Here is an 18518-nt window from a genome sequence, read left to right as displayed (position 1 = left end):
GGGCAGGGCCATGGCACTGGAATGGTTCTGGGGGGTGGGGGTGCTGAGCTGCACCCTCCCCCCCTTCGTCCTGTCTGCTCCTCCCCCTGCTCCTTAGAGCTGGGGCTGGGGGCCAAATGGAATGCTGCGCAGGCAGCTGGTCCCAGGGACCGCAGCCTGGAGCCCTGCATGTGGGGCGGGTGGCTGTGCCCCTGAGGCCAGCTGTGGAGCCCCCAGGCAGATGTGGATCCAGAGGCTTCTAAGAGCCCAGTAAACCATGACGGTGTTGGTAATGCTGCTAGACAATACTGACCGCCTATGGTTCGGCAAATTCTCTCAGCCAGCACCAGGCAGGTTCCAAGGGTGCTGGATGAGAGAGGTTCAACCTGTAGACGAGGCTCAACTTAAATGTACACACCGAATTAAAAACCAGAGAACCAAAAAGTGCCTCCAGAGCTAAGTAACAAAGTGAAAGAAGGAGCGAGAGGCAAAAAGGCATTTATTAGAAAGTAGAAGTTAACTCGTACTGAGGAAAATAGAAAGGGGCATAAACTCTGCAAGAGAAGTGTAAAAATATAATCAGGAAGGGCAAAAAGAGAATTTGAAGAACAGCTAGTCAACGGCTCACAAGTGAACAGCAAAAACTGTAAGCACATCACACTCAGGAAGCCTGCTAAACAACCAGTGGGGCCACTGAGTGACTGAGATACAAAAATCAGAGGGGTAGCCGTGTTAGTCTGGATCTGTAGAGCAATGAAGGGTCCTGTGGCACCTTATAGACTAACAGAAAAGTTTAGAGCATGAGCTTTCGTGAGTTAACTCTGCATCTGAAGAAGTGAGTTAACTCACGAAAGCTCATGCTCTAAACTTTTCTGTTAGTCTATAAGGTGCCACAGGACCCTTCATTGCTCTGAGATACAAAAAGTTTCTCCACATTGTGGAAAAACTGAATAAATTCTTTGCATCCATCTTCACAGCTGAGGATGTGAGAGAGATCCTGAACCTGAGCCATTCTTTTTAGGTGACAAACTGGAGGAACTCTCATGGATTGTGGTGTCATTATAGGAGGTTTTAGGAAACAAATGATAAACTAAATAATAGTAAGTCACCAAGACCAGATGGTATTACCCAACAATTCTGAAGGGACACAAATCTGAAACTGCAGAACTATTAACTGCAATTTTTAGCCTATTCTTTAAATGACCTGCGTACAAATGACTTGAAGAGAGCTAGGACGATGCCTATTTTTAAAAAAGACTCTAGAGGTAATCCTGGTAATTACTGGCTAGTAATAGCTGCCCACTGACCCTACTCAAGCTCATAACATGCTTTTAAGAAAACATGAAAGCAGCAATGCAATGGGCTGGAACTACTTTGGAACTGTTTGCAATGACCAGTGGAGTCAAACAAGGGTGTGTTCTTGCCCCTGCCCTCTTCAGCATATTCTTATCAGTTCTACTAACCTGTGCATTTAAGAACTCACTCAGCGATGTATTTCTCCACACAAGATTAGATGGCTCCCTCTACACACTGGCGAGACTCAAGGTCAAAACTAAGGTAAAAAAAGTCCTCCTCAGGGAACTCCTCTTTGCAGATGATCATAGAATCACAGAACACTAGGACTGGAAGGGACCCGAGAGGCCATTGAGTCCAGCCCCCTCTCCCAATGGCAGGACCAAGTACTGTCTACACCATCCCTGATAGACATCTGTCTAACCTGTTCTTAAATATCTCCAGGGATGGAGATTCCACAACCTTCCCTGGCAATTTATTCCACCATTTGACCACCCTGACAGTTAGGAACTTTTTCCTAATATCCAACTTAAACCTCCCTTGCTGCAATGTACGCACATTGTCTCTTGTCCTGTCCCCAGAGGCCAAAAAGAACAAGTTTTCTCCCTCCTCCTTATGACACCCTTTTAGATACCTAAAAACGACTATCATGTTGCCCCTCAGTCTTCTCTTTTCCAAACTAAACCAGCTCAATTCTTTCAGCCTTTCCTCATAGGTCATGTTCTCTAGACCTTTAATCATTCTTGTTGCTCTTTTCTGGACTCTCTCTAATTTCTCCACATCCTTCCTGAACTGCGGTGCCCAGAACTGGACACAATACTCCAGCTGACCAGCTAACCAGCGCAGAGTAGAGCGGAAGAATGACTCCTCGTGTCTTGTTCACAACACACCTGTTAATGCATCCCAGAATCATGTTTGCGTTTTTTGCAACAGCTTCACACTGTTGACTCATATTTAGCTTGTGGTCCACTATAATCCCTAGATCCCTTTCTGCTGTAATCATTCCTAGACAGTTTCTCCCCATTCTGTATGTGTGACACTGATTGTTCCTTCCTAAGTGGAGCACTTTGCATTTGTCCTTATTAAACTTCATCCTGTTTACCTCAGCCCATTTCTCCAGTTTATCCAGATCCTTTTGAATTATGACCCTATCCTCCAAAGCAGTTGCAACCCCTCCCAGCTTGGTATCATCTGCAAACTTAATAAGCGTACTGTCTATGCCAATATCTAAATAGTTGATGAAGATATTGAACAGAACCGGTCCTAACACAGACCCCTGCGGAACCCCACTTGTTATACTTTTCCAGCAGGATTGAGAACCATTAATAACTACTCTCTGGGTATGGTTATCCAGCCAGTTATGCACCCACCTTATAGTAGCCTCATCTAAATTGTATTTGCCTAGTTTTTTATAAGAATATCATGAGACCGTATCAAATGCTTTACTAAAGTCTAGGTATACCACATCTACCACTTCTCCCCTATCCACAAGGCTCGTTATCCTATCAAAGAAAGCTGTCAGATTAGTTTGACATGATTTCTTCTTTACAAATCCATGCTGGCTGTTCCCTATCCCCTTACCACCTTCCAAGTGCTTGCAGATGATTTCTTTAATTACCTGCTCCATTATCTTTCCTGGCACAGAAGTTAAGCTGACTGGCCTGTAGTTTCCTGGGTTATTCTTATTCCCCTTTTTATAGATGGACACTATATTTGCCCTTTTCCAGTCTTCTGGAATCTCTCCTGTCTCCCATGATTTTCCAAAGATGATAGCTAAAGGCTCAGATATCTCCTCTATCAGCTCCTTGAGTATTCTAGGATGCATTTCATCAGGCCCTGGTGACTTGCAGACATCTAATATTTCTAAGTGATTTTTAACTTGTTCTTTTTTTATTTCAACTTCTAACCCTACCCCTTTCCCACTAGCATTCACTATGTTGGGCATTCCTTCATCAGACTTCTCAGTGAAGACCAAAACAAAGAAGTCATTCAGCATCTCTGCCATTTCCAAGTTCCCTGTTACTGTTTCTCCCTCCTCACTGAGCAATGGCCCTACCCTGTCCCTGGTCTTCCTCTTGTTTGTAATATATTTATAAAAAGCCTTCTTGTTTCCCTTTATGCCTGTAGCTAGTTTGAGCTCATTTTGTGCCTTTGCCTTTCTAATCTTGCTCCTGCATTCTTGATGCAGCTCTCATCGCTCATAATGAAGACACACTACAGTCACTGATGGATTCTCCGTCCAGAGCCTGCAAGTTGTTTTCCCTTGACATAAGCGTGAAGAAAAGTGTTGTATTCACTCAAGATATACCTCAGCAGCCCAATGTCATTCTGGATAACAGCCCATTAGATGCGGTTCAGCAATTCTGTTACCTTGGATTTACTGCCACCACAAACCTGTCCGTGGACCAAGAACTGAACATCAGAATCAGGAAGGCAGCTACAATTTTTGGCAGAGTTATTAAAGGAGCATGGAACAATCCTGAACTGACAGTAAAAATGAAGATACTAATCTACCGGGCACATGTATTGAGTATCCTGCTATATGGATCTGAGGCATAGACCACCTACTCGAACCAGGAGAAATAATTGAATAGCTTCCATCTTCGCTGCCTCCACAGAATCATGAATATTAACTGGCAAGATAAAGATTCAAATACAGATGTCCAGTCAAGATCTGGCATACCCAGCCTCACAGCAATCCTCAACAGCAGAAAACTACGATGACTTTGTCATGTGAGAAGAATGGATGACGAATGTCTTCCCAAAGAAATCCTCTTTGGTGAACTGTCATGTGGGCTGAGAAGAAGAGGCAGACCAAAGCTAAGATAAGGATACATGCAAAAATGCCATGAAAAAATTCAACATCGATCTCAACTCCTGGGAATGTACATCATCAGATTGAAATACCTGGCAATGATAGCTAGGACAGGGCAAGTCGTCCTTTGATAGTAGATGTGCCAGCCACGCAAAAGAGCTTCATCTTACAAGGAAAAACTCTCAGACTCCAGAATTCGGAGACAGACTGACATGCGGTTACTGCAGTCGCCGAGCAAATCCAGTATTGGACGGATAAGCCGTGAGAGAAGCTGCAGGCTCAGACACTGCCCGTAGATCCTCACTGCTGCTAACCACCGTCTCTGGAGACGAGAAGGGGCCATAGATCATGGAACCCTGAACTGAGTATTGGGCGTGTTGCCTGAGCCTGTGTTAATGAACACACTTGTCAGGCAACACAGATGTACGTGATTTGCTGGGGAAGAGACACAACGGTTTTGTGAAGAGAAGCCAGTCTGGGCCCATCTGCTTGGGCTCTCTGAAGGGCTCCAGAGACGGGTGCACAAGGGCTATCCAGTGGGTCCAGTGCCCCATCCCTGCACCCGTCTCACTGCCTTCCCCCTACATCCTCCTCACTGCCGCCTCAGTGCCCATCTCCCCACTGCCCCACCACTCCTGCATCACTGCCCACTGCCTCCCCACTGACCTCCATCACAGACTCACAGATCTCCGCCCAGGCCCCAGAGAAGCAGCAGGCCTAGCAACCAGCCCCGCTCCTTCCCCACTGCACCCCGGCGACCCCTCCCCACAACGGGCAGCTGTCGATCTGCTGCCTGACCTAGAGGGCTGCACCTGAACCATCTCCCCAACCGTCTGCTCCCCCAGCTCCTGCCATGTCTCCCCTGACACTGCTACTCACCCTTTTCTCACCCACTTTGCTCCCCATCACTGCCACCTCCTCAGTGCTCCCACCGCCCCTCCACCCTCGCCACCCTTGGACACCCTGCTCACGCCGCAGCCTGTCCCCTCACAGCACTGCTCCCCAGCTGGCCAGCCAGCCCCACACAGCAGCGCCCTACCCCGCACCTCAGAGACAGCCAGTTCTTCTCACCCTCTGGGTGTCCTGCCCTGACTGCCCAGGGATCTGGCTGGTGGGAAGCCTCGCCATCCTGGCTGTGACTGCCTCTGTGTTCCTCCCCACAGCCTTCATGACCATGGTGGTGATTTTCCTGCACACCTTCTGGGGAATCCTCTTCTTCCACGGCTGTGAGACCCAGCGCTGGTGGGAGATGGTGGCTATTGTCCTTATGCACCTCATTGTGTCAGGAGCAGTGAGTGTGGCCGCAGCTGAGCAGCCTGCTCCCACACCGCCATGTCACTGGGGGAGGGCTGAGCAGGCGGTGTGGGTGGGCCATGAGCTGGGCACTGTCGGGCTGTATGCTGCACACGCAGGGAGACGTAGACCTACACTACCAAGGAACACTTGTTCACCCCCAGAAATCGACACATCAAAACTCACCAGAGGGTGTTCACGCTCATTGCCGCTGTCGAGGGATCACGTCCCCCCCATTCAGAGTGAGCAATGTCCTGATGTGTGGAGTGTCGTGGGAGCCTGACCTGATCCCTGTGTATTGTGGGATTCCCTCGGCGTTCTCCCTCAGCCGCTGGAGCAGCATCATGAGTAGCTGTGAGAGCTTAGGAGGGGGCGGACGGTATCTGCACTTGCCCCTGTTGTGCAGCCACGGCTGGGGGGGGATGGAGCAGCCGCATGAGTGTTCATCAAGACGTGGCGCAGTGGCAGTGTCCCCGTGTTGGGACTGGGCCTGGATGTCTGGGGAAAGCCCTGCTAGTTCTTCACTCACCACAAGGCCTGGGCCCTTCCTGCAGGGAGGACACATCCCCTGCTGACTGGCACAGAGCCCTCGTTGCTAGAGTCCTGCATTTATCAGAACATGCTGCACAAGCTAAAAGGGAGGCAAGCCTGGCTCTGCTGTTTGTTTTTAATATGACCGTGATTTTGACTCCAACTACATCTGACTACTATAACTAAATGCTTCTTATAGACTAACAGGTATTTTGGAGCATAAGCTTTCATGGGCAAAGACCTGCTTCATCAGATGCATGAGTCATACACCTCATGAAGTGGGTCTCTGCCCACAAAAGCTTCTGCTCCAAAATATCTGCTAGTCTATAAGGTGCCACAGGACTTCTTGTTGTTCTCGAAGATACGGACTCACACGGCCGCCTCTCTGATAAATTCTGCTTGTATCATTCAGACATGCACCTCAGTGTGTCTAGAGAACCAGCTCTGGTGGGTAGAATGCCTCTGAAGTTTAGGGCATCTAGGAAAGATTTAAGGTCAGAATATATTTGAAATCAATGACAATGCTGTCTCCGAATATGTTAGAATCCCTCCTGTCTTTCTTTGTCATAAATATTCTGTCACTTCACCTATAGGCAGATCTGCACTGGGGGTACTTTTACACCACTCATTTAGTTACTATAGCTCTACTGTTTATCTCAAATGCATTAACTTGAGCTCAGCTGGCAAAATAGTCTAATAAAACATATATAAAAATCCCTCCCACTCCAGGGGTCCGTGGCTGCTCCAACAGACCCATCTGCTCTGGGCAGCTGGTCCTGCCCAGCTGTGCCTCCTGGCCCTGGCCTGGTGCTGCTGTGTGGGTGAGCCCTGCAATGGAGGCTGTACTGTCACTGCAGAGGCTGAGGGGCTCAGGGGTGGGGTGCCAGGCTGTAGCAGTGCACTGCTGGGCTTACCCAGGCTCAGAAGCAGGAACCCCAGAATAGCAGTGGAGGGTGTGCTCTGGAGTCTCAAAGAGCCTTGTGCTCCAGCAGCACCGGCCTGGCTTTGGCTAGCAGGGCTGGGGAGACGCAGAGAAGCACCCGAACGCCTGGGTCCTGAAGCGGATGGTGGAACAAAGTCTGGGAGCCGTGTGTGAAGCAAGCAGGAAGGTTTATTACACGCAGTGCTGGTGGAGCGTCACGTAGCTTGTTAGGCTCAGTGAGCACTGCCAGAAAGCAGGTTACAGCTGATGATATAGGGCGCTGATGGGCGGGGGGAACAACAACAACAGGGGCGTTTGCCAAGTTCTAGCAGCAAGACAAAATGAGCAGAATAAGCCAATAATCTGAACCGGTTACAGAGTGCCCCTGCCTGAGACACACAGAGCTCCTTATCTCCAGTACGGGTGGGTTTCCTTAACAAGTTACTTAAACAAAACAGACACTTAATGACAACGACGTGTCCAGTTGGATTCAGGATGCGTCTGCAGGAGTCATGATGGTGCCTTCACACGGGCGTAATCCAGGGTGCTTGTCTAGAAGATTAAAGCAAAGGCAGTAATAGCGTAGAGCACTTGCACATTTGGTTTGAGTACCAGCCTGGGATAGCAAAGGGGATGGTGCTGTGTCCTGGTTCTCACCTGCATGGCCCGTCCTTGGAATGTGGTTGCCAGGGCAACTACCCCTCCCTCCAAACTCCACGGCCTTGTCTGAGCTGGGACGACCGTCCCTGGGCTTGTGAGCTGGGGGGGCTGAGCGGGGGCGACCTTCCACTCGTGCTAGCTGGGCTTCTGAACTGTAGGAGTATAGGCCCACTGCAGACTTTAGGATTCGAGTAGGGGGCCTTAGCAGAATGCCATAACCTGCCTCAGCAACTTCCACCCGGCAGGGTCGGGAGACCACTGCATCCTAGCTGTGACTCTCCGTTCAGGCACACTCCTTTCCTGAGTGCCAGCTGCGAGGCCACCACAGAGTGGGCCATGGAGCCTGCCCTGCACTGCCTGGCGTGTTTGTGTCACAGTGGCATGCACGACAGAGCAGCCCAGCCCTATCCCAGGCTCCTTACCGGGTAGGGGAGCCTGTCAGGCACCGATGGCCGGCTGGAAACTTGCCAGGACTTTCCTTCCGTGCAGGCTCTGGGTCTGTCGGAAGTTGTTCTGCAGAGCCTCATCGTCGTCTCCCTGCAGCGCGTTCTGGAGCAGCGAGATCTGGAGAGGGACGGTTGAGACGAGTCACTAAGCCACACTGGAAGCCTCGTGAACACAGCCAGGACTCCACACTTATTGCCCTCGTGCAAGGAGGCTGGATTTGGGGTGGTTCTGGTTGCCAGTGGGCCTCTACCCATTGCTAGTGCTGACACATGGCTCCCAGAGTGACGGGCTGGCAGAGCCACCTGCAGACAGCTCATTCACCCACAAGAGGGGAACAAGGCAGCAGCCCCCGCCCCCAGATTCCACCCCCCCACCCTCTCCCCACCCCCAACAGACCTGCTTCTGGGACAGCAGCACCGTCTGGTTGAAGACAGTCCAGTTCACAGTCTGGGAGCACGGAGGAGTGGTCAGAGAGCCGCTGTAGCGGTAGTAGCGGCTTATGTTGGAGGGCAGCAGCCGTTTAATATTGAATCCAGCCACAGTCGTTTCCTTGCCTGCAAAGAAAAAATACTGCCTGTGCCCCAAGGCAGCATGTCTGCAGGGTACGGAACAGAGCTCCAGCACGCTCGGGAGCAGCTCACCCCCACGGGCTAGAGCTGCTCCAGCATCACGTAGGGCAGGACAGTTCAACAGCCCAAAGCAGAGCGGCACGCTCGGGAGCAGCTCACCCCCCACAGGCTAGAGCTGCTCCAGCATCACGTAGGGCAGGACAGTTCAACAGCCCACAGCAGAGCGGCACGCTCGGGAGCAGCTCACCCCCACGGGCTAGAGCTGCTCCAGCATCACGTAGGGCAGGACAGTTCAACAGCCCAAAGCAGAGCGGCACTCGGGAGCAGCTCACCCCCCACAGGCTAGAGCTGCTCCAGCATCACGTAGGGCAGGACAGTTCAACAGCCCACAGCAGAGCGGCACTCGGGAGCAGCTCACCCCCACGGGCTAGAGCTGCTCCATCATCACGTAGGGCAGGACAGTTCAACAGCCCACAGCAGAGCGGCACGCTCGGGAGCAGCTCACCCCCACGGGCTAGAGCTGCTCCAGCATCACGTAGGGCAGGACAGTTCAACAGCCCACAGCAGAGCGGCACGCTCGGGAGCAGCTCACCCCCACAGGCTAGAGCTGCTCCAGCATCACGTAGGGCAGGACAGTTCAACAGCCCAAAGCAGAGCGGCACGCTCGGGAGCAGCTCACCCCCACGGGCTAGAGCTGCTCCAGCATCACGTAGGGCAGGACAGTTCAACAGCCCACAGCAGAGCGGCACGCTCGGGAGCAGCTCACCCCCACGGGCTAGAGCTGCTCCAGCATCACGTAGGGCAGGACAGTTCAACAGCCCACAGCAGAGCGGCACTCGGGAGCAGCTCACCCCCACGGGCTAGAGCTGCTCCAGCATCACGTAGGGCAGGACAGTTCAACAGCCCACAGCAGAGCGGCACGCTCGGGAGCAGCTCACCCCCACGGGCTAGAGCTGCTCCAGCATCACGTAGGGCAGGACAGTTCAACAGCCCACAGCAGAGCGGCACTCGGGAGCAGCTCACCCCCACGGGCTAGAGCTGCTCCAGCATCACGTAGGGCAGGACAGTTCAACAGCCCACAGCAGAGCGGCACGCTCGGGAGCAGCTCACCCCCACGGGCTAGAGCACAACAACAGCACAACCAAGAGCAGCATCGTCCCTGGGGAGCCGCATCTGGACAGCAGCACTGACATGAGCACAGGCAGCACATCCCTGCGAGCCAACACCCGAACTGCCATCGCACAGCCACGTGGGACCTGACCCCGCCTGGCCTGCAGAAGCACAATGCCCTCCCCAGGCCCATCCCGTGTGTGCACGCCCTGACCGGACAAGGGGCAGATGCAAGGGAAGCCATGTCAATGGACTGGGGCAGATGCAAGGGAAGCCATGTCAATGGACCAGGTGCACAGTGGGAGCCCAGGAGGCCTGAGAGGGAGCAGACAGGCCATTCTAGAGCTGAACAGGGAGTCCCTGCAAGGCTGGCACTGAGCTGGCCACTCCGTGCCTGTCTGTCTCAGAGGGGCTGCCTGCCACTGTCTGTCTGTCTCTCTGGCATGCACAGGTCTCTCCACACCATACAGCAGCAGCTGCTTCCTGCCCCCAGGAGGAGCATCCGGCACACAGGGAATTTACCTTCCTCCCGGACCTCAGGCAGCTGTTCAAGCAGAGGCTGATAGTGCACATTGTCCTCTGGCCCAGCCTGCAACACACAGATGACCCCGAGTGAGAGCACAGACACCGGACGGGCAAGTCTCCTGCCTGCTGAGCCCAGGCAGCTGGTCACTGCCAGGAGGGTCACTCTGCACACAGACCAATAGCACTCTCACAGGCAGAGCAACCCCCACCCTCCCTGACTGTCTTGGCTAGGGCCAGGGCATCCCCCTGCATTACCCCATCCATGGCCTGACCAGCAGTCACCAGGGATTAGGACACCCCTGCCCTTACTGGAGCAGTGCACAAGGAATTCCCTGTCTCTGCACTAGCACAGACTGGTGAGCAGGGCATTTCCCCTCTCTGTACTGCCATGGCATGGAGAGCAGGTCATTTCCCAGCTCCTTGCTGGCACAGCCTGGCGACCAGGGCGTTCCCTGTGTCTGCACCAGGCTGGTACTGTGAGCAGGGCATTCCCTGTGTCTGCACCAGCATGGCATGGATAACTTGGTATTCTCTGTTTCTGCACCAGCACAGTACGGCGAACATGGCATTCTCTTTCTCTGCACCAGCGTGGTATGGTGAGCAGGATATTCCCTGGCTCCTCACTGGCATGGCATGGTGAGCAGGGCATTCCCTGGCCCCGCACCGGCACAGTGAACTGGCCATTCTCTGGCTCCTCACTGGCACGACCCGGTGAGCTGGGCATTCCCTGGCTCTTTACTGGCACACCACGGTGAGCAGGGCATTCCCTGGCTCCTCACTGGCACGACCCGGTGAGCTGGGCATTCCCTGGCTCTTTACTGGCACACCATGGTGAGCAGGGCATTCTCTGGCTCCGCCCTGGCACGACCCGGTGAACTGGACATTCCCTGGCTCCTCACTGGCACGACCCGGTGAGCTGGGCATTCCCTGGCTCCTTACTGGCACACCATGGTGAGCAGGGCATTTCCTGGCTCCTCACTGGCATGACCCGGTGAGCTGGGCATTCCCTGGCTCCTTACTGGCACACCATGGTGAGCAGGGCATTTCCTGGCTCCTCACTGGCATGACCCGGTGAACTGGACATTCCCTGGCTCCTCACTGGCACGACCTGGCAATCAGGGCATTCCCTGGTGGGAAGTCCCCCCCCACCGCACACCCATGGGCCCCGTTCCGCTCCACACAAGCACTGCCTGTGCTCTCTCCATTCTTGCCCCCCGCCACACCCGGCCACAGCCAGCCCAGTGACTGCCCCCACTGGTATCACCTGTAGGAAAGCCGCCAGCACTGCTAGGCCCCCGGGCTGCCGCATTGCCTCTTCAAAGCTCCTGTAGCTGGGGTTGTAGTAAACCATATGGAGCTAGAATCAAAGCACAGAACTCTCTGAGGCGCCTTGGTGCCTTGGGTGAGTGCTGGACCAGACCTGCCCCGGACCCAGTGCGCCACAGCCAGGTCTGGCCAGCCCCTGCGCTGGGGCTCCTCCATTAGCAGCACGTGGAGGTCTGTCACCTGGCCAGAGCCCCCCACTTGTCACCAGGTGAACTCCCCAAACCATTTTATGGTGGCCTGAGTGTGCTGCAGCTGCTGGGCACTGCTGCCCCACAAGCCTGCACCCGCTCCCCTGAAGGCCTGGCAGGCACTCAAGTGAGGCCACACTGCCACCAGCCTCAGCCCATTTTCTGAACATGGGTCTGAGCTCAAGGTCATCTCCCTGGTGCCCATCTAGCTGGGACGGGGCATGCGGGCAGCCTGGCCCAACTCCTGCCCTCCCTGATGCACTAGGCCCTGGCGGCCCTGCCTGAACAGCAACAGTAAAGTCAGTTAGGACCAGACCCAGGCAACAAACGCCTCCGTGTATGACACAACCAGCCCCAGTCACGCGTGGGTCCCTGGGCAAGCTTGTGGGCACCCCAGGCTGCTCACGGGGACGGTCTGATGGGCCCTGCACCTAGGTGCGGGTGGGAGCTCTCTGTCTCTGGTCAGTTTCAGGACAGTCTGGCTACAGAGCAGTACAAGGGTTTAATTCTGTACACAGCGCGTGTCTGCACACGTCCCCCACGCTATGTCCTGGGTGCCCGGCCCCAGGCCATTCCCATCCCACCCCCCGCCTGCTGGTTCAAGGTCCCTTCCAGAGGGTGGGAATGACCTCACTCGCTCCTCTGCCTACATGTTTCAGGCTGTGACACAGATGCTTTTATTTCAGGTGCTCAGAGCTGAGCACACATTTCCTCGGGGCTCCGGAGCACAAAGCACTTGAACTGTGATCACCACGGCCGAGCCAAGACCAGAGACCATGGTTGGAGCACTCTGCTGAGAGCAAAGGCAACTTCACAATGCCATGGGGTTGCAGTGTGGGCAAAGGGCAGCCAGTGAACCTGGGGAGTGCCCCATCACAGATGAAGATAGCAGAGGTGGGTGAGATGCACTGAGCACAGACAATAATGGAGACACTTCTGGGAGGCAACATGCAAATGGGGAAGGTCCATGATGGAGCTTTACCTCCCCATCGTAGCGGCGTCCATCCACGGTGTGTTCCGAGCCAGGCCCCTCCGGAGAGCCCCAGTGCAGGTGCAGCTGCTTAGCTCTGTACTCTTGGGAGTAACCGCTGGCAATAGTCAGAGACCCTGGTAATTTCAGGACAACTGCCAAGTGAGGGAGTGAATGGGGAGAGAAGTTAGCGCAAGGTGGGCTCTGATCCAGAGCCTTGGCACCAGGTGGAGATGTGTGTGATGGGAATTCTGATCCAACGCACCCACTTCAGTCTTGGATGCAGTTAGCAGTCTGGGCGACACAGGGACCAGCCCAGCAGTAACATCTGAGCATGCAGTGCAGTCCAACACTGTCAGTTACACACAGCCCTTTAACAGGTTGAACCCCTTTAGCCTGGCACTCTCTGGTCTGGCAACATCTGTGACCCGGCATGATTGTGGATAGCTGGATGTCCAATCCTCATGAGTGTGGCCAAGTTTCCCATGGTTTTGCTTCCAGCTGCCGTTACTGGCTCTGGGTGTTCTGTGCTGTTATTTAGCTCTAATTTAACCATAAATGTCTTCTAAGAACCCAATAAGCTGTGGATGTGTTAGTCATGATACTAGGCAATACCGACCTCCTGTGGTTCAGCATGTCAGCTCCCGAGGGTGCCAGGCTAAAGAGGTTCAGCTTGTAGTAGCAATAGCCTAGAGTTTCTCAACCTTTCTCTTTCTGAGGCCTCCCCAACACACTGTAAAAAACTCCACACCCCCGTCTGTGCCAACCCTGTTTTCAGCATATACTACAGTCGGTGGCTGTATATAAATAGGGGCATAAATAAGGACAAGTGCAGAGTCCTGCACTTGGGCTGGAAGAATCCCAAGCATTGTTACAGGCTGGGGTCTGACTGGCTCAGTAGTAGTTTGCAGAAAAGGACCTGGGAGTTGTAGTGGATGAGAAGCTGGACATGAGTCAACAGTGTGCCATTCTAGCCAAGAAGGCTAATGGCATATTAGGTTGCATCAAGAGGAGCGTTGCCAGTAGATCCAAATAAGTGATTGTTCCTCTTTATTCGGCTTTGGTGAGGCCGCATCTGGAGTACTGTGTCCAGTTCTGGGCCCCCATTTATAGGAAGGTTGTGGACACACTGGAGAGGGTCCAGCGGAGGGCAACCAAAATAATTAGGGGGCTGGAGCATATGACCTATGAAGAAAGGTTGAGGAAATTGTGACTGTTTAGTCCACAGAAGAGAAGACTGAAGGGGGGGCTTGATAACAGCCTTCAACTTACTGAAGGGAGGCTGCAAAGAGGCTGGAGAGAGGCTGTTCACAGTGGTCACGGATGACAGAACATGGAACAAAGGTCTCAAGTTGCGGTTGGGAAGGTCCAGGTTGAACATTAGGGAAACTTTTTCACAAGGAGGGTGGTGAAGCATTGGAATGTTCTACCCAGGGAAGTGGTGGAGTCTCCATCCCTGGAGGTGTTTAAGTCTTGGCTCGACAAACCCCTAGCTGGGCTGATCTGGTGGGTTTGGTCCTGCTTAGAGCAGGGGGCTGGACTCAATCGCTTCTTTAGATCTCTTCTATCTCTATTGTTCTGTGATTCTATGATTCGATGGTAAAAAAGGAGCAGGTGCTTTTACCCCTGTATGCGCCATTGGTGAGACTAATACTGACTCCTGCATCCAGTTCTGGGTTTCATGGTAAACTAAATGGTGAAAAATTAGGGAGGGTTAGAAAAGGATCTACAAAAGCAACCTGAGTGGTACAGAAATTGTCTCCTTGTGGGAGACCTGCGTCTGTTTCATCAGAGAGTTGGAAAGGTGACTTGATTTGAAACATGGACATACAAATACCTCATAGAGCCAGAAGGGACCTTGAGAGGTCAAGGAATCCAGTCCCCTGCCCTCCCAGCAGGACCAATCACCACACCTCACAGATTTTTTTTTTTTTTAGTAAAAATCTAACCTGCTCCAGGCCCTTGAAAGCTCCCCTCAAGGGCTGAGCTTACAGCCCTGGTCTGAGAAGGTCAATGCTCTAATCATCGAACCATCACCCCTTCTTTTGATTACCACCGAGGGTTTCTCTACAGCACATGAACACACGGGCAACTCAATGCAAACTAATATTTAAAATGGATTAGTTAAATTGCATTAAACTCCTGCGTGGACATGCTGAATCAGAATTAAAGCGACATGAGTTAAAGGAAATTACCCAAAACTGAATGAAGGCCACTCTAATTCTGAACAGGAGAATCCATGCAGGAGTTCCATGCAGTTTAACGAATCCACTTTAAATACATACCTTGGTCTAATTTGATTAATTTTCCCGAGTGTCCCAGGTTAAATAAACCCTTATTTACCTAAGTAATTTAGCCCAAGTTTATAAACTCCGGATTCCAATTGTCTACTCCACTCTGCAAATCTGAAGAAGTAGGTCTTACCCATGGAACCTCATCACCTAATGAATAAACGTGTTAGCCTTTAAGGTGCTACCGGACTGCTTGTCTTCGTGATGCTCCAGACTAACATAGCTACTCATCTGAGACGATTTACTAGGTGGGACGGGACAGAACCAAACGGGGTGGCCAGAGTTTACCAAGGATGGCCCTGTTAGTGAGGCCTGCTGGGGGAGACTGCAGCTGTAAAAGCAGGAGCTCCCTCAGAGCCTGCACTCCCCGTTGCACCCTACTGTACCCTCTGTGGGGAAAGGATGGGGCTGGAGTACCCAAAAGCCACCTCCCCGCAACCATGTTTCCTGCCCTGCCCCCCATTGCACCCCTGTTAGGAGAGGCCAAGGCTGGAGTTGCTGAGAGCTCTCCGCCAGCTAGCATCCTGCCCTCTGTAAGGCCAATGGACCCGGATTGTCAGCAGGAGGAAAGAAACCTGCAAACTGAGGGGCTAACACCCTGTGCTCTACCACGTGAGCTAACGGCCACCTGGCTCCCACAAAGCGTGTAGAGCTGAGACGTCCCCCTCCCTCGGCAGTGCTCTCAGTGCCTCTGGGATCACACCTGCTCTGCACAGCACCCCTGCTGGGAGCTGGAGCAGCTGCAAAGTCCCCTCAAAAGCACAGTGCTCCAACCCAGCTCCTGCCTGCAGAGTGTCCCCTGCCGGGAGAGGCCAGGGCTAATCTTCGAGAAACGCCTCCTCGGTACCTGCTGTGAAGGAAGCACCACGCCCCAGGAGCCCAGCGCACCCCCCAGCACTGACCTGTGTGTCCGTTGTTCCTCAGGCTGAGCCGCTCACTAGGGTCCAGGTTGTAACCAGCCAGCACAATGGGCTGCAGCTCATGCCCGAAGACTGTGGAATTGGTGTCAATGTCGATGGGAGACTGCCTCTGCCCCCCACAGTCTGGGAACGAGGACTGCCACTGGGCCTTGTCTGTGTGGGGAACAGAGAGAGGAGTTGGAGAGCCCATGGCTTGAGGGAGCTGCCAGGGAGACAGAGTGAACATGAATGGGTACGTCTCAGGATCAGAATCCTGACTTTTGCACTGGGCCACAGGACTGAATGTGACCATGGTGAGTCAACACCCCATATGAGAGGAGGGGGTTCCAAGCCAGAAGTCAATGTTCCAGCATCGGGAACAACCCCAGCTCTGTGTGAGCATAGAAGCCGGCTCTCCCGGTGACCCCAAGGGTCGGTGAGGTCCAGCTCAGTGAGTGAATGAATCTCTAAGCCTGTGGGAACATGGAAAAGGTGGGCAAGGAGCCGACCAAGAATGACTTCTGACAGAGCACCCCGCTGTTACCTGAATCTGATCAGCTCCCACCTACTCATGGGCCTGGCAGGCCCCAGAACCCTTGCGAGCAATTTGCAGGTTGGTACCAGACCCCACCCCCGCTGCTGAACACGAGTGGGTCATGGCAGAGAATGGGAGTGAACAAGACAGCCCTGTAATAATTAACTCTGGCTGGCACAGGCCCATGCCTGCTGTGATATGAAAGGTGAGAGTAACCACAGGGTATTTACCTGCATAGCTCCAGTGACTGTGGCCTGGACCTTGAAAAGAGAGAGAGAGAGAGAGAGAGAGAGGGAGAGAGAGAGGAAGCCATGAGCTGGAAGCAAACAAACCAGTTCCAGGCAGCGCTCCCTCCAATCCCCACCCAGGCTCAGCTGGAGCACCCCACACCCCTCCTGGTTTCTCACCCTTCCCTGCTCTGCTTGCACAGGTTGGAGACGGCAGAGTCCCCATGGTGTCAGGGCCAGCTCCTCTCTCAGACGCACTCGGAGAAAGGCCCCTTTGGAGGGCCCCCTCCTGCTCACTCAGCCCAACAGGAGGCATCTGGAACACTGGGAATCTGGGCCATTTGTAAAGGGTTGGCGCCTGATGAAGTGACGGTGCACCAAGAGCTAGTTCAAATGCTCTGCGATTCGCCCAGCTAGCGCCAAAGCAGCTCCTTCTCTGCGCTCAGCCTCTTCTGGGCCCTTGCTCTCAAAGAGCAGGTGTAACCCACACCTGTAGCACACTGGGTGGCACCCGGACCGCGTGCAGAGAGAAGGTGGGTTCCCTGCCTGTGTAGTCGCTCTTCTGGCTCATCACTGGTCCCACTGCACTTTATCAACTTCCTTCTTGAACTGTGGCCATCAGGACTGAGGCAGCATTACAGCCACCCACCAGCAGACTCAGACCTGGGACCTCTGTGCAGGAGCCTCTACCGTTTGAGCTAAAGCTGGCTGGCTCTCCGCTAAGGCTGACAGGGAGACTCATTCTTTCACCGTGTAAGTGGAGCCTAGTGAAGGGGGAGGGGGGCGGGTACCAGCCATCAGCATCACTCCACAGAAATACCCACACCTGCATTCCCAGCTCTGAGCATGCAACACCTCCAAGCACAGGGCACAATCTTGTCCCCACCCACAGTGCTACAACAGCCTGGTGTCCAACCCACCCAACTTAAACAGCACTCACCATGGTGGACAGCAGAGGACCATGTTTAGCCAGGACACAAATGATTCTTTCCCTGAGAGGTTCTTCCCAGCTGACAGGCCCTGCTTCCCACACTGACCCTTTGACTGTCACAGCATCCCCTGGCAAGGAGTTCCACAGGTTGGCCATGCCACTGAACGACAAACCACTTCCTTCGATTTGTTTTAAACCTGCTCCTTGCTGATTTCATTGGGTGACTTCTGGTTCTTGTGATATACAAAGAGGTAATTGCAAACTATACTGCTGTATAGGAAAGCTAGAAAGTATGGTAAAAGACCATGATGGCTTAGCTAGGAGATTTTGCATGATCTCAGAATCAAAAAGGAGTTGTATAAAAAATGGAAAGTAGGAGAAATTACAAACGATGAATATAAGCAACAATGCATGTAGGCAGGGGCAAGATTAGAAAGGCCAAGGCAAAGAATGAGCTCATGTTAGCTAGAGATGTAAAGGGTAACAAGATGCCATTCTGTAAATATACCAGGAGCAAGTGGAATACGAAGGACAGGATAGGCCCACTACTCAGTGAGGAGGCGGAAATAGTACCAGGAAATTTGAAAATGGCAGAGGTGCTTAATGACATCTTTGTTTCAGTCTTCAGCAAGAAGGCCAATGCAGAAGTGCCTGACACAATGCAGGCTAGTGGGAAGGGGGGAGGTTTAGAGGATAAAATACATAAAGAACAAGTTAAAAATTACTTAGAAAAATTAGCAGCAACGAAGGGTCCTGTGGCACCTTATAGACTAACAGAAAAGTTTAGAGCATGAGCTTTCGTGAGCACAGACTCACTTCTTCAGATGCAGGGGAAGTAGGAAAAGCAGAGCCTGCCCACTGGCGGCGGGGGGGCTGGAAGGCCTGTGGGTTGGAACCAGTCCTCTGCAGTAAAGAAGCTGAAACGGGAGTCAGCCCCAGGAAGCTGGCCGTGAAGCAAGAGCAAGACAAAGGCCGGGGGAGGACTGTTATTTGAAGAAGAGAGAAAA

General features: G+C 53.1%; 1 protein-coding gene across 1 annotated transcript in view; it reads right to left on the bottom strand.

The window, feature by feature from the left end:
- Positions 1-7026: 7026 nt before the first annotated feature.
- LOC142013279 (carbonic anhydrase 9-like) overlaps positions 7027-18518 on the bottom strand; it is a 45856-nt gene continuing 34364 nt past the window's right edge. Inside the window, exons 2-9 of the mRNA XM_074994450.1 lie at positions 16584-16613; positions 15822-15992; positions 12641-12783; positions 11409-11501; positions 10142-10208; positions 8337-8494; positions 7916-8057; positions 7027-7385 (exon numbers count right to left, since the gene is read on the bottom strand). Coding sequence (XP_074850551.1) covers positions 7932-8057; positions 8337-8494; positions 10142-10208; positions 11409-11501; positions 12641-12783; positions 15822-15992; positions 16584-16613 — 788 coding nt within the window. The 3' untranslated portion in view covers positions 7027-7385; positions 7916-7931. The remainder of the gene's footprint in view (positions 7386-7915; positions 8058-8336; positions 8495-10141; positions 10209-11408; positions 11502-12640; positions 12784-15821; positions 15993-16583; positions 16614-18518) is intronic.

The sequence above is a fragment of the Carettochelys insculpta genome, chromosome 5 (genome assembly GCF_033958435.1).
Source record: "Carettochelys insculpta isolate YL-2023 chromosome 5, ASM3395843v1, whole genome shotgun sequence".
NCBI classification, from domain to species: Eukaryota; Metazoa; Chordata; order Testudines; family Carettochelyidae; genus Carettochelys; species Carettochelys insculpta.
The sequence above is the reverse complement of the archived record's forward strand: the minus strand, read 5'-3'. Positions and strand labels throughout refer to the sequence as shown.